General features: G+C 46.9%; 1 protein-coding gene across 11 annotated transcripts in view; it reads left to right on the top strand.

Moving 5' to 3' along the window:
* The first annotated feature begins 1,109 nt into the window (after window positions 1-1,109).
* LOC105478611 (zinc finger protein 541) overlaps window positions 1,110-25,064 on the top strand; it is a 53,783-nt gene continuing 29,828 nt past the window's right edge. For 7 of the 11 annotated variants that reach the window (XM_071087296.1, XM_071087294.1, XM_071087298.1 and 4 more), the window contains exons 1-2: window positions 1,624-2,817; window positions 19,450-19,854. In XM_071087296.1, coding sequence (XP_070943397.1) covers window positions 19,548-19,854 — 307 coding nt within the window. In that variant the 5' untranslated portion in view covers window positions 1,624-2,817; window positions 19,450-19,547. The other 4 variants (XM_071087293.1, XM_071087292.1, XM_071087291.1 and 1 more) reach the window with 4 other exon arrangements.

The raw sequence follows: 25,064 nt of genomic DNA, 5'->3' as shown, positions 1-25,064 counted from the left end.
GTTGTCCAGGTTGGTCTCAAACTCCTAGGCTCAAGGGATCCTCCTACCTTGGCCTCCCAAAGAGCTGGGATTACAGGCGTGAGCCACCATACCTGGCCCATAGGCCAGTTTTAGAATATTTCCATCACCCAGATAAGATCCGCCATGCCCCTTTCCACCCCAGGTAACCACCAATCTGCTCTCATTCTCCACAGATCTTCAGCACTCCGTTTCTAAGGAATGAATTATCTGCCTTAGTTGTAGGGCAGTTCAAGCTACTCGGTCAGGCCGGGCACGGCGGCTCACGCCTGTAATCCTACCACTTTGGGAGGCAGAAGCAGGCGGATCACCTGAACACCTGAGGTCAGGAATTCAAGACCAGCCTGGCCAACATGGTGAAACCCTGTGTCTACTAAAAATACAAAAAAAATTAGCCGGGCGTGGGGGCGCGTGCCTGTAATCCCAGCTCCTCGGGAGGCTGAGGCATGAGAATCGCTTTAACCTGGGAGGCGGAGATTGCAGTGAGCCGAGATCGCACCACTGAACTCCAGCCTGGGCGACAGAATAAGACCCTCTCTCAAAAAAAAAAAAAAAAAAAAAAAAAAAACATGCTCCTTGGCCAGTCGGCACCAGGGCCCACCGCCCTTCCCAACACAGCTCAGCCCAGAGCAGGCGCCCCAGATGGTTCAGCCTTTCCCCAAAGAAGGGAGGAACAGGCCGGGCGCAGGGGCTCTCACCTATAATCCCAATGCTTTGGGAGACTGAGGTGGGAGGATCGCTTGAGCCCAAGGGAACCAGACCAGCCTGGGCAACATGGCGAGACCTATCTTTAAAAAATGTAAAAATTGGCAGGGTGTGGCCGCGCCCGCCTGTGGTTCCTGCTACTCAAGAGACTGAGGCAGGAGGATCTCGTGAGCCCAGGAAGGTGAGGGTGCGGAAGCCGTGATCACAGCCTGGGGGACTGGGAGAGACCCTGTCTCTGAAAAAAATTAATTAAAAAAAAAAAGGGAGGAGCAGCTCGCCCCACATCTCCCCCACCCGCCAGGCAGAAGAGACCCCCAGAGACTCCCGCGCTCGCGACAGGGTCCCGGGAAACAGACTATACGTCCTCCCCAGCACCAGGACGCTGCTCAGAGAGGCCCCTCCGGACTGGGGGCAGCCACCCAGCTGCCACCACCGCGTTCTAACACCGCCCACCAGGAACAATGGCTGGAGCAGAGGCTCCCGGGACTCTCGGCCTCCGGGTGCGGATCCTGGGGGACTGGCCCCTCCCCCCGCCGCCCCTCCCCGGTTCCCTCTTCTCACTCTCCGCCCTCAACCGCCCTCCTCCCAAAATGGCGACCAACCGCCTCCTTTCCCGCCCGCGGCAAGCCCCGCCCCTCGGAGGAGCAGCCGAGAGCGCGCGGCCAGGAGGCACGCGCCGGGAGCCCGGGCGATGCGAGGCGGGCGCGAGGCCGCTCTGGGAGGCGTGAGGTGGCCCGCGGTCACGTACGCGCGCCCGCGCCGCGTGTGAGCGAGGAGATCCGGGGGTGGGCCGGCCTGCGCGTGCGCTCCGGGCGGCGCGGGGAAGGCGGGAGGCCGCTGGGAGCCCCGCGAGGCGCCAGGCGCGAGGCCCGGCGCGCGAGCCCCCGGGGGCGGGTAAAACCCGGTTGCTGCTGCCCCTGCCCCTCCCTTTCCTCCCTATCCCCCATTCTTATTCTTTCCTCCTTTTTCAGTCCCTCCCCCTTTTTACAATCTCATTCGTTTCTTTATTTCTTTTTTTAGGGGGCCCTGTCTGCCTTTCGAGGGGCGCAGCAGGAGCGGCGGGCGCCCCTCATCCCGCGTCACGCACGCACCTTCTGCATCCCAACAGCTCCGGGCCCCGCTGCACCCCACAGGCCCTTCCCCCTTGGAGAAGACCCTCCTCAGGAGCCCCTGGCCCGCTGCACCCCCTTTTCTTTCCCACTCCGTCCCCCCGGGCCTCAACTGCCCCCTCGCAGCCCCCCAGCTCGCGCCGCGGGCCCTACCCGACCTCCGCACCTTCTGCATCTTGGCCTTGCATTCGCTGGCCCCTTCCAGGCCCCTTCTGCTCAAAACCCCCCTTCCTCCTCCATAGTCCCACTTTGGGGCACCCAGATTTGTCCCGTTTTAGGATCTGCCAGCAAAACTCCAAATCTCTCCTCCCTTCCTTGACATGCCCCTCCCCCTCCTTTAAGAAACTTCCTTTAGCGCCAAAAAAAGAAAATAAATTAATCCAGTTTTTTTTTTTTTTTTTCATCCATTCAGGATCACTTTCCAGCAAATTTTTTTTCTTCACACCTAGAGTGCCCCTTTTTGGAATACCTTTTCACTTAGAACAAACCAACTCATTCCTTCCAGTTTCTCTCTCGTCTAATGTTTATATTTTCAGTCCTCCTCCCCTACCCCCAACAGTCCCGCAAATATCCTTCTTTTATCACCAGTTCTGCCCTAATTAAGCTTCTCCCAGTAAAATTCTCTAGGTCTCTTCCCAGGGGGGAGAAATAAGGAAAGAAGGAACAATTATTTCCTCTTATCAAAAAAACCTTTCCTCCCCACTCACATCTCCCCTGTTGATACTGCTTTCTGCCTTCTTCCAAAAATTGTTACTCTTCTCCAATTTCACATCTGTGTTCTTGTTTCTTTGCGACCCAAGTCCTGACTGCTTCTTCCTTCCCACCACCTGCTTTCAGGGCAAAAGAAATTGAGAGTGTCCTGCATTTACCACTCAGCGTTCCAGGAGGACATATCCAATGGTCTGCTTGTCACCTGAACCCCCTCCCTGTGGGGCCTAAACGGGGGTCCTCCTGTTCCCTGGAGATTCACTTACTTGCCCTTCTGGTGAGTTTCCTTCCTTTGCACATCTGCTTTGTTGGATAGATGTCTTTCTTTTTCAAGAGGGTTTCTAAGCAATCCCAAAGTCCGTACTAATGGTGAGATCATAGAAGTTACTGCTTTGGAGAAGTCAAATAGGGAAAAGGGCTGTTCATTGTGCATGTTGACCAGTTAGGAGGAGTGCAGACAGATTGATGTGTGTTTCTTTATTGACATTTATTGCAAAAAACGTTTTTCCTTCCCTAGCTCAGGGTAGCAACTCCGATACTTACACGTAAGGCACAGGTAAACGGAAGAAGTAAGGATTGTGGTGAACCAAAGATTGTATGTCCCATCCAAGTGATGCCAGTCAGTGGAAATGCCAGGCCAGTGTTGCCAGAACTTTTGATTTCTTTGAGAAAAGGCCAGAAAACTATCCTTAGTTTTTGGTTTATTCTGATTTTTGTTTGTTTGTTTTGTTTTTTTTGAGACGGAGTCTTGCTCTGTCCCCGAGGCTGGATTGCAGTGGTTGATCTCAGCTCACTGCAACCTCCACCTCCTGGGTTCAAGCAATTCTCTGCCTCAGCCTCCCTAGTAGCTGGGATTACAGGCACCTGCCACCAGGCCCAGCTAATTTTTTTTTTATATTTTTAGTAGAGACAGGGTGTCACTATGTTGGCCAGGCTGGTCTTGAACTCCCGACCTTGTGATCCACCCACCTCGGCCTCCCAAAGTGCTAGGATTACAGGCATGAGCCACCGCGCCCGCCTGAAACCTTCTGATTTTTAAATGCTAGTAACACATTTGGTAATTTAAGAATTAAGACAGTGTAGGCCAGGCACAGTGGCTCATGCCTATAATCCCAGCACTTTGGGAGGTGGAGGCGGGCAGATCACCTGAGGTCAAGAGTTTGAAACCAGCCCTGGCCAACATGGTTAAACCCTGTCTCTACTAAAAATACAAAATAGTAGTTGGGTGTGGTGGCAGGTGCCTGTAGTCCCAGCTACTGGGAAGACTGAAGCATGAGAATTGCGTGAACCTGGGAGGCAGAGCTTGCAAGGAGCGGAGATCGTGCCACTGCACTCCAACCTGGGTGACAGAGTGAGACTCCATCTCAAAAAAAAAAAAAAAGGCAGCATAGGGAACTTATATGCCTGCCAGCCACCACTTTGGAATTTTCAGTTTCGGGTTACTTTCTGTTAGATGCACGTCTGCTTGGGCATATGTGTACATGCAGGACTTTTTCTTATTGGAACAGCAGTTCTGAAACATTTGCTTTTTTTTTGAGATGGAGTCTCGCTCTGTCGCCCAGGCTGGAGTGCAGTGGTACAATCTCGGCTCACCACAACCTCTGCCTTTCGGGTTCAAGCAGTTCTCCTGTCTTAGCCTCCCAAGTAGCTGGGACTACAGATGCGTGCTACCACGCCTGGCTAATTTAAAACTTTTGCTCTTAAGACCCCTTTGCACTTAAAAATTATTGAAGGCTGTAGAGAATTTTTGTTTATGTAAACTTTATCTACTTGCATTTGCTGTGTTAGAAGTTTAAACTAATAAACTTTCAAAATATTTAATTGATTTTAGAAAGGCAATAATAAACCCATTATATATAAACAAAATAACAAAATGAGCTTTTTTTTTTTTTAAAGACTGAGTCTTGCTCTATCGCCCACACTGGAGTGAAGTGGCATTATCTCAGCTCACTGCAAACTCTACCTCCCAGGTTCAAGTGATTCTCATGCCTCAGCCTCCTGAGTACCTGGGATTACAGGTGCCCACCACCATGCCCGGCTAATTTGTGTATTTTTAGTAGAGTTGGGGTTTCACCATGTTGGCAAGACTGGTCTCAAACTCCTGGCCTCCAGTGATCTGCCTGCCTTGGCCTCCCAAAGTGCTGGGATTACAGGCATGAACCACCACCCCCAGCCAAAATGGACTTCCATCACCCAGGCTGGAGTGCAGTGGCGCGATCTCAGCTCACTGCAAGCTCCGCCTCCCAGGTTCACGCCATTCTCCTGCCTCAGCCTCCCAAGTAGCTGGGACTACAGGCGCCCGCCTCCATGCCTGGCTAATTTTTTGTATCTTTAGTAGAGGCAGGATTTCACATTGTTAGCCAGGATGGTCTCAATCTCCTGACCTCATGATCCACCTGCCTTGGCCTCCCAAAGTGCTGGGATTACAGGTGTGAGCCACTGCGCCTCGCCCAAAAGACTTTTTTGAGACGGAGTCTCGCTCTGTCGCCCAGACTGGAGTGTAGTGGCCGTATCTCAGCTCACTGCAAGCTCTACCTCCCGGGTTTATGCCATTCTCTTGCCTCAGCCTCCCGAGTAGCTGGGACTACAGGCGCCCGCCACCTCGCCCAGCTAGTTTTTTGTATTTTTTAGTAGAGACGGGGTTTCACCGTGTTAGCCAGGATGGTCTTGATCTCCTGACTTCGTGATCCACCCGTCTCGGCCTCCCAAAGTGCTGGGATTACAGGCTTGAGCCACCACGCCCAGCAAGACTTTTTAAATTAAAAAACTGTTTCAGAAAAATTTAGACGAGTGGCATTGATTTATATTTTCACAGTCATCTGAATTCTCCTCCCTACCTCTTCATTCAGTCTCTTGAGATACCACATATCTTGTAGCCTCTGGAAAGCTTCACTGAGAGTGAAAAAGGCAGATAATGTCTGAATGTAATTATGAAAATAGTTTTGATATGGCAGACTCCCCAAAAGATTCTTGAGGACCCCAAAGGGTCCCCCCCATTCACCTAACCATGAAAATTGCTCTTCTAGGTTTTAGGGTTTGTTTGCATATTCTGCTAGGATCAGCTTTTGGGGAGAAACTTTGATGTGTGTTTCCTACTTCAGTTAACTCTGTGTATGGATTTTCCTTTGAGAGTATCCTTCTGATTTTTCTTTTTTTTTTTCTTTTTCTTTTTTTGAGATGGAGTCTCACTATGTCACCCATACTGGAGTGCAGTGGCACGATCTCAGCTCACTGCAACCTCCTCCTCGTGGATTTAAGGGATTCTCCTGCCTCAGCCTCCCAAGTAACTGGGATTACAGGCGCACCACCACGCCCAGCTAATTTTTTGTATTTTTAATAGAGACGGGGTTTCACCATGTTGGCCAGGCTAGTCTTGAACTGAATTGCCCGCCTTGGCCTCCCAAAGTGCTGGGATTAGAGGCATGAGCCACCGTGCCCGGCCAGAGAAAACAACTTTACCTTCTGGTTAAGATTAGATATTGGTTACATGACTGTAGGACGGAGTCTTTGTGCTTTGCTTTGCTTTGCTTTGCTCTTTTCTTTTCTCCTTTCTTTTCTTGAGACAGGGTTTTGCTCTTTGCCCAGGCTGGAGTGCTGTGATATGATCATGGCTCACTGGAGCCTCGACCTCCCAACATCAAGCAATCCTTCTGCTTCAGCCTCCCGAGTAGCTGGGACCACAGGTGTGCACCACCACACCTGGCTAGTTTTTGATTTTTTTGTAGTGATGGGAGGGGGAGGGTCTCACTTTGTTGCCTGGGCTGGTCTTGAACTCTTGGACTCAAGCAATCCTCCTACCTAGGCCTCAGAAAGTGCTGGGATTACAGGTGAGAACCGTCTTGTCCAGCTGGAAGTCTTTATTGATTGTTCTACTTAAGAATGTAGGCACGGAGTGTGAAGCAGGAGTCCCAGTCTCAAGTGTGTAATAATAGCATAGTGGAGTAGCCAAGGGTAAGGCTTTCAAAATTAGACTACCCAGGGTTGAATCCTAACTCTGGTTTTGGGCAAGTTACTCAACTTCTCTGGACTATTTACCTCATTGGTGAAATAGGGTTAATAATACAGTACATGCCTCAAAGAAGTATTGCGGGAATTAAATATGATGATATATAAGTGATTACATGAATACCTGGCATGTCATAAAGCCTCAATAAATGTTCACTGTTATTATTCAATAATGAATATTATAAGGGCCAGGCAGGAAGATAAGTGAGGGCTGGGAAAACTGGAGACCGTAAGCCCTTTCTAGAAATGCCATTTGTCCCTCAAGTCTACTTTGTTGTTAACTGTGAAGGAATGTCAAATCTAATCATTTTCAAGAGAAACCAGAAATCCATATAGGAAGGTGAAATCTCCCCATTTGAAAAAAAATGGTGACTAATCCAATTTGTGGAAACACTGTGTAGGCCAAAGGGTCTATAGTTTACAATAATATTTGGAGTGGAGGCTGGGTGCAGTGGCTCACGCCTGTAATACCAGCACTTTGGGAGGCTGAGGTGGGTGGATCATGAGGTCAGGAATTTGAGACCAGCCTGGCCAACATAGTGCAACCCTTGTCTCTACTAAAACTACAAAAATTATCTGAGTGTGGTGGTGTGCGCCTGTAGTCTCAGCTACTCGGAAGGCTGAGGCAGGAGAATCACGTTAACCCAGGAGGGGGAGGTTGCAGTGAGTCAAGGCCATGCCATTGCGCTCCAGCCTGAGTGACAGAAACAGACTCCGACTCAGGGAAAAAAAAAAAAATTGGAGTGGGAAAATAAGGAAGGAAATTGCAGGCTGGGTGCAGTGGCTCGAGCCTGTAATGCCAGCACTTTGGGAGGCCGAGGAGGGTGGATTGCTTGAAGGCAGGAGTTCGAGGCCAGCCTGGCCAACATGGCAAGACCCTGTCTCTATTAAAAATACAAAAATTAGCCAGGTGTGGTGGTGCATGCCTGCAAGCCCAGCTACTCAGGTGGCTGAGATGGGAGAATCGCTTGAATCTGGGAGGTGGAGGTTCCATGAGCCAAGATCAGGCCACTGCACTCCAGCCTGGATGACAGAGTGAGACCCTGTCTCAAAAATAAAATAAAATAAGATAAGATAACATAAGATAAAATAAAGGAAATTGCATAGCTAGGGTGAAAGCTGCAAGTCACTCTTCTCAACTCCCAAGCACCTGCTGTTACTCAGACTTGATGACCCTCTCCTTGGTAACATGGATGCAGAGAAAGAAGGTAGAAGGTGATGCTTGGGAGGTGGGGGGAATGGTGGCAGAACAGTGGTTGGAGCTTTTCAAAGAGGAAAAGAGGTGGCACAATGGAATTCTGTCACTCATGAATGAAAAGGATGCTGAGAGCCTTCTGTGATCAAAGTTCTGTGCTAGGCAAGATACTGTGAGAAGTTTAGACACCTAACGCCGAGTCCCAGCCATCCTAGAGCTCAGAGTCTGGGAAAAATAGAACTTTAAAGATGATTAACTTCTTAGATAATTTAGAATAAATGTTAAGTGGATTGTTACACAAGTGCTTGTCAGGGTTTAGAGGAGGGAGAAATTAATCTCAGACTTTGTTATGTTGGGAGTGTTCTCTATAGTGGAGGTGACATGTAAGCCTGAGTTTGGAGGGTTTCATTTGGAGGGTCATAAACTCAGATGCCTCCAGAGGCCTGTCAGGGCACAGAAATCAGTGAGCTGAGAGACTGTGGGAGAACAGGGAGTGGTGGGGGCTGTGGCAAAGTGGAGCGTTGCATGCCCTGTCTAAAGGTGGCTGCAGCTTCTCAGCTCAACCAATTGTTGCCTTGCAGGAATGTGGACTCAGCATTGACAGATCTTCTGATTTTTTGTTTCAGATTTTTAAATAGAAGTTAGAAAGCCTAAGTTGAATGAGAAATCTCTAGATTTGCAGCGTGTGATGTGGTAGCCATTAGCCGCTTGTACCTGTTTAAGTTTAACTGCCCGGGCGCGGTGGCTCACGCCTGTAATCCCAGCACTTTGGGAAGCTGAGGAGGGCTGATCATTTGAGGTAAGGAGTTCGAGACCAGCTTGGCCAACATGGTGAAACCCCATCTCTACTGAAAATACAAAAGTTAGGTGGGCATGGTGGCGGGCACCTGTAATCCCCAGCTACTTGGGGGGCTGAGGCAGGAAAATCACTTGAGCCCGGGAGGTGGAGTTTGCAGTGAGCTGAGATTGCACCACTACACTCCAGCCTGGGTGACAGAGTGAGACTTCGTCTCTAAATAAATAAATAAATTTAACTAAAAGAAAATAAAGAGTTTAGTTCCTCGGGGTGTTAGCTGCATTTCTGTGCTCACCTGCTGCACGTGGCTAGAGACTGCAGTACTGGGCAGTGCAGGCTGAGTAACACTGCATTTCTGTGCTCACTTGCTGCACGTGGCTAGAGACTGCAGTATTGGGCAGTGCAGGCTGAGTAACACAGGAAGTACTTTTGGATAGTGATGCTCTAGTGCTCTCTCCATCTATTTTTCTGTTTTTTGTTTTATTTTATTTACTTATTTATTTTTGAGATGGAGTCTGGCTTTGTCACCAGGCTGGAGTGCAGTGGCATGATCTCGACTCACTGCAACCTCCGCCTCCCGGGTTCAAGCAATTCTCCTGCCTCAGCCTCCTGAGTAGCTGGGACTACAGGCAAGTGCCACCACGCCCAGCTAATTTTTGTAGTTTTGATAGAGATGGGGTTTCATTATATTGGTCAGGCTGGTCTTGAACTCCTGACCTCAGGTAATCTGCCCGCCGTGGCCTCCCAAACTGGTGGGATTACAGGCGTGAGCCACCGTACGTGGCCCCATCTATTTTTTAACTGAATAACTAATTGAAACATATTTAAATATATTGCAGACTAAATGAAATATATTTGTAAATCAGATGGGCATTCAGATTGATCCCTCCCCTCCAAACAACACCACAGTAAATATTATTTATCTATTGTGGATTTACTTCTACCGTCTAGAATCTTATGATAGGTTACTTTCCCAAAGGGTCGTAGCATTTCATAGGAGAATCCCTTGATTCCCCCCCACCCCCACCAGTCATGGAATGATGGCCCTTTTTTTTTTTTTTTTTTTTTTTGAGATGAAGTCTCACTCTGTCACCCAGGCTGGAGTGCAGTGGCACAATCTTGGCTCGCGGGTCCAAGAGATTCTTGGGCCTCAGCCTCCTGAGTAGCTGGGGTTACAGACACCCGCCACCATGCCCGGCTAATTTTTGTTATTTTTAGTAGAGACGGGGTTTCACCATGTTGGCCAGTCTGGTCTCGAACTCCTGACCTCAAGTGATCCGCCCACTTCAGCTTCCCAAAGTGCTGGGATCACAGACGTGAGCCACTGCACCGGGCTGAGAGCATTTCTTTAAAAGAAAAAAAATTAAAAATTGCTTCAGATCCCCAATGTTGACTTAAATTGTTTTAAAACTATTAAGGCATCAATGATGATAGAACAAGGCATAAGTTCCTAAAGCGTACATTTCCTGTGCAGCTATAAAGCCAAAATCAATTTGCAAATTAAATACAAACAAATCTACCAAACCGATGTAATTTGAATTACAAACATTAATTTAATGAGAGGGATACCATTTCCTGAAACTTAACTGCCCGTTGAAACAATTACTTTGCTGACTGCCACCCTGGGCCCGTTTGGGTTTAGCAGGCCCTGTGAGGTCTCAATTCTCCCATCCCTTGTCTCAATTTGAACTGCAGCAAAACCTCCATTTGTACTGTGATGCCAGCTGGCCTCTAGTAGAGCCCAAAGGCCTTATTATGAGCTAAATCCCCCTCTATCCTCTTCTTGTTAGCCTGAAGCAATTAAAGTAGTCCTTTTTGGCATGAGTGCGATCATAAACACACCCAGGCATTGAAACCACATGGTAGTACTCAGTTACAAGGGAGTCCTCTAATGATCCAGATGTACTGGGTTTTTCTTTTTTTAATTTTTTATTTCCATAGATTTTGGGAGAATAGGTGGTATTCAGTTATATGAGTAAGTTCTTTAGTCATGATTTGTAAGATTTTGGTGCACCCATCACCCAAGCAGTATACACTTAACCCAATTTGTAGTCTTTTATCCCTCACCCCCTCCCACCCTTTCCCCCCTGAGTCCCTGAAGTCCATTGTATCATTTTTATACCGTTAATCCTCATAGCTTAGCTCTCATTTATAAAGTGAGAACATACGATGTTTGATTTCCCATTCCTGAGTTCCTTCACTTAGAAGAAGAATAGTCTCCAGTTCAATCCAGGTTGCTGCGAATGCCATTATTTCGTTCCTTTTTATGGCTGAGTAGTATTCCGTCATATATATATATATATATATATATATATATATATATATATTTCTTTATCCACTCCTTGATTGATGGTGGGCATTTGGGCTGGTTCCATATTTTTGCAATTGCAAATCGTGCTGCTCTAAACGTGTGTGCAAGTATCTTTTTCATATAATGACTTCTTTTCTCTGAGTAGATACTCAGGAGTGGGATTGCTAGATCAAATGGTAGTTCCACTGTTAGTTCTTAAAGGAGTCTCCACACTGTTTTCCATAGTGGCTGTACTAGTTTACATTCCCACCAGCAGTGTAGAAAGGTTTCCTGTTCACCGCATCCATGCCAACATCTGTTATTTTTTGATTTTTTGATTATGGCCGTTCTTGCAGGAGTAAGGTGGTATCATAACCACTGTGGTTTTGATTTGCATTTCCCTGATCGTTACAGATGTTGAGCATTTAAATGAAAACACAAAATGATAAAATTCTTGGAAAGAGTATTTGGGTCCTTGGGAATGTCTGCCGGGTTGCAGGAGACCGTAAACTCTGCCTCGCAAGGGCTAGCAGGGAGTTTTGTACCTAGAAGGTGCTAAAACTCTTGTTGAATTGATTTGTTGACAGAGTAAAAGGAAGCTCAGTATCGGCAGAGGGGGTTTTGCTTTACTGTCTGGAGAAGGATATAAATATCAAAGCATGGCTTTTGGATTTTTGGCTTGCCTGTCTGAGGTAGTAACCCGACCAATTTGTTCTATGGACTATGGGAGTATATTGGAAAGCAGGTGATATGGCCTTGGGGAGTCCAGAGACATTCTTCCCCTGACCCAGCACCTTATGTGTTTTGTAGTTTAATAGGAGCAGTGCAGTATACAGTTTAGTTTATAGGGAATCAGTACTGTGTAACAGGCAAGACCATTAGTGCTAATGTCAAAATATCTGGATTTAAGATCTGGCTGTTAGGTTTTGACTTTGGACAAATTAATCTCTCTTTCCTTATTTGTAAAAGGGAAGTAATACTACAACCTAGGTTTTTGTGAGAAGTAAGTTAATGCATATAAAGCACTTGGTATGATACCCAACGTGGAGAAAGTGCTTAATAAATACGATTTTTAGGCCAGGCGCGGTGGTTCATGGCCTGTAATCCCAGCACTTTGGCAGGCCGAGGCCGGTGGATCACCTGAGGTCAGGAGTTTGAGACCAGCCTGACCAAAATGGTGAAACCCTATCTCTACTAAAAGTACAAAAATTTGCCGGGCATGGTGGTGGGTCCCTGTAATCCCAGCTACTCGGAGGCTGAGACAGGAGAATTACTTGAACCCAGGAGGCAGAGGTTACAGTGAGCCAAGATTGCGCCACGTACTCCAGCCTAGGGGACAGAGCAAGACTCTGTCTCAAAAATATATATATATATATGATTTTTATTCACTTGTTTTTATTACTGGGAGATGTAGGAGGAGATGGGTTTTTTCCCATCATGGAGTAGTGAAAACAGTTTATAGCAGCACTGTAGCAGAAACTGTGGAATTGGTGGAATGTGAATTTGGCTTACAGAGCCACACTCCTCTCCCTGATTTTCTGGAAACCCAAAAAGCTCTGAGAATCCTGTGGCATCTCAAATATCATCTGGTGGCCAAACCTGACCTTACATGTTGCTTTTCACAGACTTTATTTCACGTACGCTGAGTGGTCATAGGTAATGATGCAGAAATAATCATTTGGTTACCAAGTACTGCCCCAAACCCCACTGGAGGTTACTTAAAATACAGGGTATGCATTGATTTACACTTCTAAAACCCCCTCAAATTCTGAAATTCAGTTGGGTCTCAGAGTTGTATATGGGATTACGGTATCTGACTTTAAATTTTTGCTGCCTCAATAGGCTGCATACACACAGACACGCAGATAGACAGATAACATGCAACACAGACCATTGCAGGTGCAGTGGTTCTATTACATATCAACATGAAAAGTTATTAGAAAGCAGAAACTGGTGGCCTAGAAATCTAGTCCCAAACTCCCGTTATTCCAATATGCACTAGATTTATTATCAGTGAGTCATGAAGCATTTCTTAAACATCTAGGTGTGAGCAGAATTTTTCACAATAGCCCAAAAATGGAAGCAACCCAAATGTTGATCAACAGGAGAGCAGATAAACACAATGTGGTCTCTTTAGACAGGGGAACCTTATTCAGCCCTGGAAAAAATGGAGGAGTGACATGTGCTGCAATATGGGTGAACCTTGAAAACGCTGTGCTTAGTGAAAGAAGCCAGACACAGAAGGTCACAGGTCATCTGATTCCATTTGTGTGAGAGGGCCCTCTGAAGGGGCCATGCTTCTTTGTTTGCATGACTCATAAACTTTTGCTGGAAAACTCGACCTTCTCATTTTTCTCAAGCTTTCATGATTCGAAAACTGGACATTTTGTCGGTTTCTTTGTTTTTGTTTTTGATTTTTTGAGATGGAGTCTCAGTCTGTCACACTCTCAACTCACTGCAGACTCCACCTCCCGGATTCAAGCGATTCTCCTGCCTCAGTCTCCTGAGTAGCGGGAATTACAGGTGCACACCACCACACCAAGCTAATTTTTGTATTTTTAGTAGAGACGGGGTTTCACCATGTTGGCCAGGCTGGTCTTGAACAACTGACCTCAAGTTATCCGCCCTCCCGGACCTCCCAAAGTGCAGGGGTTACAGGCTTGAGCCACTGTGCCTGGCCTGTTTTTGTCTTTTTTGGAGACACAGCCTTACTCTGTTGCCCAGGCTGGAGTGCAGTGGCATGATCTTGGCTCGCTGCAGCCTCCACCTCCCGAGTTCAAGCAATTCTCCTGCCTCAGCCTCCCATGTAGGTGAGATTGCAGGTGCCTGCCACCACAGCCAGCTAATTTTTATTTGTTTATTTATTTTTTGAGATGGAGTCTTGCTCTGTCACCCAGGCTGGAGTGCAGTGGCGCGATCGCCACTCACTGCAAGCTCCGCCTCCTGGGTTCACGCCATTCTCCTGCCTCAGCCTCCCGAGTAGCTGGGACTACAGGTGCCCGCCACCTCGCCCAGCTAGTTTTTTGTATTTTTTAGTAGAGACAGGGTTTCACTGTGTTAGCCAGGATAGTCTCGATCTCCTGACCTCATGATCCGCCCATCTCAGCCTCCCAAAGTGCTGGGATTACAAACTTGAGCCACCAGGCCCGGCCGCTAATTTTTATATTTTTAGTAGGTACGGGGGTTCGCCATGTTGGCCAGGCCAGTCTTGAACTCCTGACCTCAAGTGATCCACCCGCCTCGGCCTCCCAAAGTGCTGGGATTACAGGTGTGAGCCACCGCGCCCAGCGTTTTATGCAATTTTGCATATTGCAGTCTGGTCTTTCTGGGAATGGGATCCTTCCTCTCTTCCCTGTCCTCAGGCTTGGTTGTTGCTGCTTATTGTGGGTTGTAACTGTTTGGTGGCTTTTCTAAGCTATTTTTGTAAAGACTGTGTTCTTTGTGGGGTGTGGTCAGTAGACTGTTCTGTTAGTTTTGTGGTCAGCTAGTGACTTAGCAGAGATCTCCTTAAACTCCTGGAGCAAAAAAAAACAAAACAAAACAGAAAACAAAAACCAAAAAGCTTCCAGTATTTGCAGCGCGGCACTCCTTCCACACTCAGGCAGGCAGTTAACAACCCTACCTTCGCCTTCACTCTGCCTGCAGAGAGCAAAGGTCAGCCAGAGGTGAGAGCTTGGAAGCCTTCTCTGGTCCTTTCCAAACATGTGCCCACCCTGAGATGACGCCTTCTAAATTCCCAGGAATATGTGGAAGCTCTTTTTTTATTCATTTGGGTTTTTAAATTTTTTTTAAAATTAATTAATTATTTTGAGACAGGGTCTCGCTGTGTTGCCCAGACTTGAGTGCTGTGGCGCAATCATAGCTCATTGCAGCCTCCAACTCTCCGGCTCAAGCGATTCACCCTCCTCAGCCTCCCAAGTAGCTGAAACCACAAGCACGTGCCACCATGCCTGGCTAATGAAAAAAATTTTTTTTTCATAGAGACAGGGTCTGACATTGTTATCCAGGTTGGTGTCAAACTCCTGGGCCAAAGTGCTGGGATTACAGGTGTAAGCCACCACACCCAGCCAGAGCTCAGCCTCTGTGTTGTATAGTTTTGTGGGTTTTGACTATGGTATAATGTCAGATATGCGCCATTAGATTATCATGCAAAAATAGTTTCACTCCTCACCCACCAAATCACACAACTGCCAATCTTTTTATTGTCTCTATAGTTTTCCTTTTTCCAGAATGTGATATAGTTGGAGTCTCACAGTATGTAGTCTTGTCTTTTTTTTCAGTATGTAATGTTTTCATACTGGCTTCCTTCACTTAGCAATGTGCATTTAAGGTTCCTCCATGTCATTTTGTGGCTTGATAGCTTATTGTTTTCTATTGCTGAAGAGCATTCCATTGTCTGGATGTTCCACAGTTTGTTGATCCATTCACCTATTGAGGGATGTCTTGATTGCTTCCAGTTTGGGGCAGTTATGAACAAAGCTGCTATAAACATGTATGTGCAGGCTTTTGTGGGGACTGAAGTTTTCAGCTCAGTTGGGTGGATGCCTAGGAGTATAGTTGCTGGATTGTATGATAAGATTTTATACATATATATATTACAATCATCAAATAGATGCAGAAAAAAATACTATATTTAGCTTTATAAGAAACTGCCATTGTGGATTTTTTTTTTTTTTTTTTTTTTTGAGACAGAATTTTGCCCTTGTCTCCTAGGCTGGAGTGCAGTGGCACAATCTCGGCTCATTGCAACCTCCGCCGCCCAGGTTCAAGTGATTCTCCTGCCTCAGCCTTCCAAGTAGCTGGGATTACAGGCACCTGCCACCATGCCCAGCTAATTTTTGAGTTTTTAGTAGAGACGCAGTTTCGCCACTTTGGCCATGCTGGTCTCAAACTCCTGATGTCAGGTGATTCACCTGCCTCAGCCTCCCAAAATGCTGGGATAACAGGCATGAACCACTGCACCTGGTTTATTTTTCAAAGCCTTTATTTCTAACTTCCCAGCTTTTCCTCCCTGGCGTTCAGCATGTCAATTGTTTGCCCCAGTCAATATCTTTTGTGCCAGGCTGCAGCGTCTAGTTCATTTGACTTTAATGTTTGTAACAAACGCCCTGCACATAGCCACACTGCACCCCAGAGAGTTCCAAGTTAGGCACAAAAAAGGCAAGATCTTTGCATTAGGCTTTCAGGGAGCCATTGACAGGTCAGACAGACAGACAACCACTGTTCAGTGATTCTTGTGCCTCAGCCTCCTGACCTCAGGTGATCTGCCCACCTCGGCCTCCCAAAGTGCTGGGATTACAGTCATGAGCCACTGTGCCTGACCCAGTCTTTTATTTCTCACAGATCTATTCAGAAATTCTGTTTCTTGGCCGGGCGCGGTGGCTTACGCCTATAATCCCAGCACTGTGGGAAGCTGAGGCAGGTGGATCATAGTGTCTCCTGACACTGTTCAAGATCAGCCTGGCCAAGATGGTGAAACACGTCTCTACTAAAAATACAAAACAAAATTAGCTGGTCCTGGTGGTGGGTGCCTGTAATCCCAGCTACTCGGGAGGCTGAGGCAGAGAATTGCTTAAACCCAGGAGGCGGAGGATGCAGCAAGCCGAGATTGCGCCACTGCACTCCAGCCTGGGCGACAGAGCGAAACTCCATCTCAAAAAAAAAAGAAAGAAATTCTGTTTCTTCTTGAGTCAGTTTTGGTAATTTGTATATTTCTAGCAATTTGCCCATTTTAATCTGTTATCTAATTTGTTGTATCTAATTTAAATAACTAAGTTAATGTATCTAAGTTATCTAATTTTTAAATTGTCTGAATACAGTTGTTTATAGTATTCTTTTATAATCCTTTTTATTTTTTCTAAGGTCATTAGAGATGTGTTTCCTCTTTAATTCCTAATTACGGTACTATGAGTCTTTTCTCTCTTTTCCCTGCAGTATTTTAAAGTAAACTCTACTCCCCCAACCCCCGCCACCCATTTTGGGGGGAATAAATTCTACTAGTTTAGATGTTATGTGGTTTATTTTTCTTCTCTTCGTGGTTACACTTAGATTCTTCTAGTGTGCAAACTTAAAAGTATGAAGTTATCATCATCTCTTTTTTTTTTCCCAAATGACTCAAAACTTTTAGTCATTTTTTGGACCAGCGTCTATAAGGTAGATTCTTAGGCCTTGTGTGTAAAAGTCTATAGGCTCCCAGGCTGAAGTGATCGTCCTGCCTCAGCCTTCTGAATAGCTGGGACTACAGATAGATGCCACCATGCTTGGCTATTATTTTAATTTTTTTTTTTTTTTTTTTTTGAGATGGAGTCTTGCTCTGTCGCCCAGGCTGGAGTGCAGTGGCGCGATCTCGGCTCACTGCAAACTCCGCCTCCCAGGTTCACGCCATTCTCCTGCCTCAGCCTTGTGAGTAGCTGGGACTACAGGCGCCCGCCACCACTCCTGGCTACTTTTTTGTATTTTTTAATAGAGACGGGGTTTCACTATGGTCTCGATCTACTGACCTTGTGATCCGCCCGCCTCGGCCTCACAAAGTGCTGGGATTACAGGCGTGAGCCACCGCGCCTGGCTATTTTAATTTTTTATAGAAGCCAGTCTTGCTGTGTTACCCAGGCTGCTCTCAAACTCTTGGCCTCAAGCAATCGTCCCTCCTCTGCCTCCCAAAGTGTTGAGGTTACAGGTGTGAACCCTGGCACCCAGCCTCCTCCCTCCCTCTCTCATGCCTGTATGTTTTGTTTTTTTTTTTTTTTTTTTTTTTTGAGACGGAGTCTCGCTCTGTCGCCCGGGCTGGAGTGCAGTGGCCGGATCTCAGCTCACTGCAAGCTCCGCCTCCCGGGTTTACGCCATTCTCCTGCCTCAGCCTCCCGAATAGCTGGGACTACAGGCGCCCGCCACCTCGCCCGGCTAGTTTTTTGTATTTTTTTTAGTAGAGACGGGGTTTCACCGTGTTAGCCAGGATGGTCTCGATCTCCTGACCTCGTGATCCGCCCGCCTCGGCCTCCCAGAGTGCTGGGATTACAGGCTTGAGCCACCGCGCCCGGCCTCATGCCTGTATGTTGAGCTCAGTGCTGGCTGACTTGTCCTTAGTCCATTGATGATATTCTTATTCTTATCTTCGAGGCTTGTTTCTGTTGAGAAGTTTGCCATCAGGTCATTCTTTTGTAGACTCGTAGAATGCTCGGCTTTGTTATCTCTCACTGTGCTATTTTTTTCTAGTTCTTGGGGGTGCTTTTCTAGACTTGCGTGAAGCTTTTCTTTTCATTTATTTAGTTTTCCTGTGGATAGTTCAGCTCTTCCAGGGCACCAGGCCTCCACTGCCTGGGAACTCAAGGCCCTGTTTCCTTCTCCCACATGTCTGTTATCATCCCAGGTCCCAGCCTCCAGGGCAGCATTCGATAATACAGAATATGAGCCATATATAATCTAAATTTCCTAGAAGCCACATTATAAAGATAAGTAGATGAAATTAACTTTAATAACATGTTGCATTTAGCCCATTATATAGAAAATATTATCATTGCAGGCTGGGCGCAGTGGCTCACACCTGTAATCCCACCACTTTGGGAGGCCAAGGCAGGTAGATCACCTGAGGTCAGGAGTTTGAGACCAGCCTGGGAATCACGGTGAAACCCCATCTCTACTAAAAATACAAAAATTATCTGGGTGTGGTGGCATGCGCCTGTAGTCAGTCCCAGCTACTCGGGATGCTAAGGCAGGAGAATCACTTGAACCTGGGAGGCAGAGGTTGCAGTCAGCTGAGATCCCGCCACTGTACTCCAGCCTGGGCGACAGAATGAGACTCCATCTCAAAAAAAAAAAAAAAAAAAAATTATCATTCCACATTTAATCTATATAGAAACTTATTAAATTGACATTTTTTTGGTACTAAGTTTTCCAAATCCAGGTTATATTTTATACTCACAGCCTGTCTCAATTCAGGCCAATCACATTTCAAGTGCTTCACAGGGCCATGTGTGTTGGTTCATGCCTGTAATCCCAGCACTTTGGGAGGCCAAGGTGGGAGGATCGCATGAGCCTAGGAGTTCAAGACAAGCCTGGGCACCATAGTGAGACCCCATATCTTAAATAAATATATTATCCATTTTTGATTTGATATCAGTAAAAAATGAAAAGAAAAATCAAGTACTTCATAGCCACATGGAGCTAGTGGCCACCATATTGGACAAATGGCTCTAGGCCCTGTATCTGATTCTGATTTTCCCCTGGGGCCTACGTGAGCTTACACTTCCAGCATTGAGTTTTCTTGTTGCTGCTGGCACTTGGGATTTTTCCTGTCTTTTGACGGAGGCTATATGTTAAAAAATTATCTTTTGTTATACATGTATATGTTTATAGCTGGAGGAAGAGGTCAGTTCAGTCCACCATGTTGCTGGAAGTACTTTTACTTATTCCTCACAACAACCTTGTGAAGGAGGTACTCTTACACCCAGTTTACAGATGAGGCACCTGGGGCTCGTGGAGCTTAAGTGACTTGCACAAAGCCACATGACTGTTATGGGGCAGAGAACAGACCCAGATCGAGGTCTGCTTGAATTGCAAGTCTGTGCTCTGCCCACAATGCTGTTTTGCCACCTAATAACCTTCATTCTTCCTGCTTCATTTTCAGGAATTAGTTGCCATCAAGGGCTCTCTCCTCCCTGTTTCCTTACATGGTTCTGCTTATCCGGAGAGTAGCTCTTGGCCAAGACCTGGCAGTGGAGAGCCATGGACCAGTACAGCCTTGGAGACGAGGGTGCCCTCCCATCAGAAATGCACCTCCCTTCATTTTCAGAGAGCCAAGGGCTCAACTGCAGTGACACCCTCAACCGGGATCTGGGTCCCAACACGCGAGACCTGCTCTATGCTGGCCTGAGTGGTTTGGACCCGGACCCCAACCTCCCAACGCCTGACATGTCCAGCGAGGTGCTGGAGGACAACTTAGACACCCTGTCCCTGTACTCGGGGAAGGACAGTGATTCTGTGAAGCTGCTGGAGGAGTATGCAGATTCGGAGTCTCAGGCATCCTTACAAGGTGAGGCTGTCTCCTGGGTAGAAAGGCCCTGCAGAATGTTCGACAGTTTCTGTGGCCAGCTAGGGACTGATTCTGCATGGATTGGTTAAGAAAATTTTTCCCTCCTACAGGTGACTTAGGGAACAGTCACCTTTTTTCCTACTTGGGAATTGTTTCCCAATTCTTTTTTTGTTTTGTTTTGTTTTGTTTTAGGCAGAGTATAGTGGTACGATCTCGGCTTACTGCAACCTCTAGCTCCCGGGTTCAAGTGATTCTCCTGCCTCAGCCTCCCAAGTAGCTGGGATTACAGGCGCCCACCACCATGCCTGGCTAATTTTTGTATTTTTAGTAGAGATGGGGTTTCATCATATTGGCCAGGCTGGTCTTGAACTCCTGACCTCAACTGATCCTCCCACCTCGGCCTCCCAAAGTAGTGTGATTACAGGCATGAGCCACCACTCTCGGCACCCAATTCTTAGTAAAGGAAACAGAACACTCATTCTAGGGAATAATGTTCAGAAACTTAGGTGTTTGGGGATATCCTTATCTTTTGTGTAGTGTGTGGGCAGATGTTAGCATTTACTAAAGACTTTCCTTCCCATTACCACACCCTAGAGGCTGATTTCACATTTCCAGAATGAACTGGGGTCCTGTCCCTTCTGATCTTTAGTTGTCAGACCTTCTTAGACCCCAGTGTCTTTATCCATAAAGCAGGTGGACAATAACATCCTCTCTGCCTCCCCACAGAGTGAAACGAAAGAAGGAACTATTGTAAACACAATTCATAGACCTTAAAGCACTGGAGAGATATTCGTTGTTGTTTTTTGTTTTTTGTTTGTTTTTTTTTTGAGACGGAGTCTCTCTCTGTCGCCTAGACTGGAGTGCAGTGGCACAATCTCGGCTCACTGCAACCTCTGCCTCCTAGGTTCAAGTGATTCTCCTGCCTCAGCCTCCTGAGTAGCTGGGATTACAAGTGTGTGCCACCATGCCCAGCTAACTTTTGTATTTTTAGTAGAGAAGGGGTTTTACTATGTTTCCCAGTCTGGTCTCAAAGTCCTGAGCTCAAGCAATCTGCCCACCTTGGCCTCCCAAAGTGCTTGGGACTACAGGTGTGAGCCACCATGCCTGACCTCACTTGTAAATTTTTAAACACATAGGTGAAGTCAGACATACATAGTCTTGCAGAGATAATATTATGTATGTAATTTCATTTAAGTTGTAAGAGTTGGTGTATTTGCTTTCATATTGAAGGTAGACCTTCATACTGAGGGTCACTGAAATAGCTATTCCATTGGACTGTTAGACCATATTCTTGCTGTTTGGACTGTTAAAGTGTTTCTGTGAACAACTTTGTACATGTTGAGTTTCCTTTTGGATTAGTTCTTTGAATATTTTCCTCAAAGTCAGTTTACCCAGACGGAGCATTAAATAATTTTATAGCTCTGGCCAGACATGGTGGCTCATGCCTATAATCCTAACACTTTGGGAGGCTGAGGCGGGCAGATCACACCACTGCACTCCAGCCTGGCGAAAGAGGAAGACTCCATCTCAAAAAAAAAAAAAAAAAAAGGCCAGGCGCGGTGGCTGACGTCTGTAATCCCAGCACTTTGGAAGGCCGAGGCGGGCAGATCACGAGGTCAGGAGATCGAGACCGTCCTGGCTAACACGGTGAAACCCCCATCTCTACTAAAAATACAAAAAATTAGCTGGGCGTGGCGGCGGGCACCTGTAGTCCCAGCTACTCAGGAGGCTGAGGCAGGAGAATGGCGTGAACCCAGGAAGCGGAGCTTGCAGTGAGCAGAGATCGCGCCACTGCACTCCAGCCTGGGCGACAGAGCAAGACTCTGTCTCAAAAAAAAAAAAAAGCATTAACCTGGCATGGTGGTGGGTGCCTGTAATCCCAGCTACTCGGGAGGCTGAGGCAGGAGAATTGCTTGAATCTGGGAGGTGGAGGTTACAGTGAGCTGAGTCATTGTACTCCAGGCTGGGCAACAAAGTAAGACTCTGTCTCAACAAATAAATAAATGTTAAAAAACTATAGAGCCCTTATAACACTGTTTTCTAAGAAGATGAAGTGACTTCCCAGGCTAGTGCCTCTGTTTGCCTGTTTTTCAGTGTCCTAGGCAATTTTTTAAAAATTTATTTTATTTTATTAATTAGTTAAGTTATTTATTTATTTATTTTTTGAGACGGAGTCTTGCTCTGTCACCAGGTTAGAGTGCAGTGGCGCAATCTTGGCTCACTGCAACCTCTGCCTCCCGGGTTCAAGCAATTCTCCTGCCTCAGCCTCCCGAGTAGCTGGGATTACAGGCGCCCGCCACCGTGCCTGGCTAATTTTTGTATTTTTAGTAGACGTGGGGTTTCACCATCTTGGCCAGACTGGTCTCGAACTCCTGACCTCATGATCCACCCTCCTCAGCCTCCCAAAGTGCTGAGATTACAGGCATAAGCTACCGTGCCCAGCCTCCTTGCCAATTTTTAGAAATGTTTTGTTTTCTAGTTTAATAGTTGCTTTAATAGGCATTTTAAAGTGACTGAATAGGGCTAAGGACTTTCACCTGAGGGAGCCCAGTTTCTCCTTGTTTGAACTATTGGAGTTATTTGACTACTCATTATAGTAATTGCTCAGAGGACAAAGATGAAGGCCAAGCAAGTTCCATGACAAATGGCCATAGGCAGGATTGGGAGGAGAGTCTAGGCCTCAAGACTCCCAGCCCAGTTTCCCTTCTGCTGTGTCTGTCACACTGCATCTCATGAGCCACAGAGAATTTGCACATTTGGATCCTTTAGAGCAGCCTCCTGCTTTTCCCATGCCCTGGCCCATTGAATTCTTGGGTCCCATCTCCATAGCATCCCTGATAAACAATTATTTCTAAACTTGCCGCCTTGGCTGAGTGCAGTAGCTCACACACTTTGTAATCCCAGCACTTTGGGAGGCTGAGGTGGGATGATTGCTTGAGGCCAGAAGTTTCAGACCAGCCTGGCCAACATGGCAAAACCCCGTCTCTACTAAAAATACAAGAATTAGCCTGGCATGGTGGCAGGCGTCTATAATCCCAGCTACTCAGGAGGCTGAGGCAGGAGAATCACTTGAACCCGGGAGGCAGAGGTTGCAGTGAGCCAAGATGGCACCATTGCACTCTAGCCTGGGCAACAGAATGAGGCTCCATCTCAATAAACAAACAAATAGGCCGGGCGCGGTGGCTCAAGCCTGTAATCCCAGCACTTTGGGAGGCCGAGACGGGCGGATCACGAGGTCAGGAGTTCGAGACCATCCTGGCTAACACGGTGAAACCCCGTCTCTACTAAAAAATACAAAAAACTAGCCGGGCGAGGTGGTGGGCGCCTGTAGTCCTGGCTACTCGGGAGGCTGAGGCAGGAGAATGGCGTAAAAACCCGGGAGGCGGAGCTTGCAGTGAGCTGAGATCCGGCCACTGCACTCCACCCTGGGCGACAGAGCGAGACTCCGTCTCAAAAAACAAACAAACAAACAAACAAACTTGCCAACTCATAAGGCAGTTTAAGCCAGGTGCTATGTATGGTTCACGCCTGTAATCCCAGCACTTTGGGAGGCAAGTCAGGAGGATTGCGTGAGTCCAGGAGATTGAGACCAACCTGGGCAACATAGTGAGACCCTGTCTCTACAACAAATAACAATTTAAAAATTAGCTGGCAGTGGTGGTGGCCCATATAGTCCCAGCTGCTCAGGAGGCTGAGGTGGGAGGATCATGTGAGCCCAGGACTTAGAGACTGCAATAAGCTGTGATCACACCATTGTACTCCAGCCTGGGTGACAGAATAAAACCCTGTCTCAAGAAATAAAATTAAAAATTAGGTGGGCATGGTGGTGTGCACCTGTAGTCTCACCTGCTTGGGAGGCTGAGTCAGAAGGACTGCTCACGCCCAGGAGTTCAAGGCTGCAGTGAGCTATGATTGCGTCTGTGAATAACCCCTGCACTCTAGCCTGGACAACATATTGAGACCCCCATCTCTATTAAGAAAATAATAAGAAATAAGAAATTTCAAAGGCAGGCCGGGCTCGGTGGCTCATACCTGTAATCCCAACACTTTGGGAGGCCGAGGTGGGTGGATCACCTGAGGCCAGAAGTTCGTGACCAGCCTGGCCAACATGGTAAAACCCCATCTCTACTGAAAATACAAAAGTTAGTTGGGCATGGTGGTGGGTATCTGTAGTCCCAGCTACTGAGGAGGCTGAAGCTTGAACCTGGGAGGCAGAGGTTGCAGTGAGCCGAGATTGCGCCACTGCACTTCAGCCTGGGCAACAGAGTAAGACTCAGTCTCAAAAAAAAAAAAAAAAAAAGGCAATCTAATGCACCTTTCAGATCAATCTAAAAAGTAGAAAAATATTTTATTATTCCTTCATCTAACATACAGTTATTGAGTGCCTATAGGTGCCAAAATGGGAACTCTAGCACCTGAGAACACAGCAGTGAGCGAGGCTAAGTCCTTGCATGCATGGCCCTATGTTTCCAGTGGTGTGAGGTCAGCTTCCCTTTAATTTTCATTCACCAAGCCTAGCTCTGTCCCTTGGAGCAAGATAGAAGCAGTCTGCCATCTCCTGTGTACACTGGCCCTTCAGATATTTGAGGATATCTGCCCTCTCCAAACTGAATATTCCCAGTTCCTTTAGCTATTCCTTGGGCTATGTGATTCATAACTATGTATTTTATCATTTTATCCAAGGGACGCATAAAATGTAAACAATTTACCTATACAAAAAGAGGAAAATAAAACCAGCTCATAATCCTGCTAGTCCATCTGATTCTCTCTTTCTTCCTTTCTCTCTCTCCCTCTGTCTCTCTCTCTCTCTCCCTCTGTCTCTCTCTCTCTCTCTCTCTCTCTCTGTCTCTCTCTCTCTCTCTCTCTCTCTCGTCCCGCTGTGTTGCCCAGGCTGGAGTGCAGTGGTGCGATCTCAGCTTACTGCAGCTTCTGCCTCCTGAGTTCAAGCAGTTCTCGTGCCTCAGCCTCCCAGATAGCTGGGATTACAGGCACACACCACCATGCCCACCTAATTTTTGTATTTTTGGTAGAGACAGGGTTTCACCTTGTTCGCCAGGCTCGTCCTGAACTCCTGATGTCAAATGATCGACCTGCCTCGGCCTCTCAAAGTGCTGGGATTACAGGTGTGAACTACCATGCCCAACCCAGATATTAGGTTGTTTATAAAATTTCACCAGGAAAAGCAATATGACAGTTTACTCCCTTGCAGC

This window comes from Macaca nemestrina, chromosome 20, assembly GCF_043159975.1.
Source record: "Macaca nemestrina isolate mMacNem1 chromosome 20, mMacNem.hap1, whole genome shotgun sequence".
In the NCBI taxonomy this organism is placed as follows: Eukaryota; Metazoa; Chordata; class Mammalia; order Primates; family Cercopithecidae; genus Macaca; species Macaca nemestrina.
Note: the sequence above shows the minus strand (reverse complement) of the source record. Positions and strands in the feature narration are given on the sequence as shown.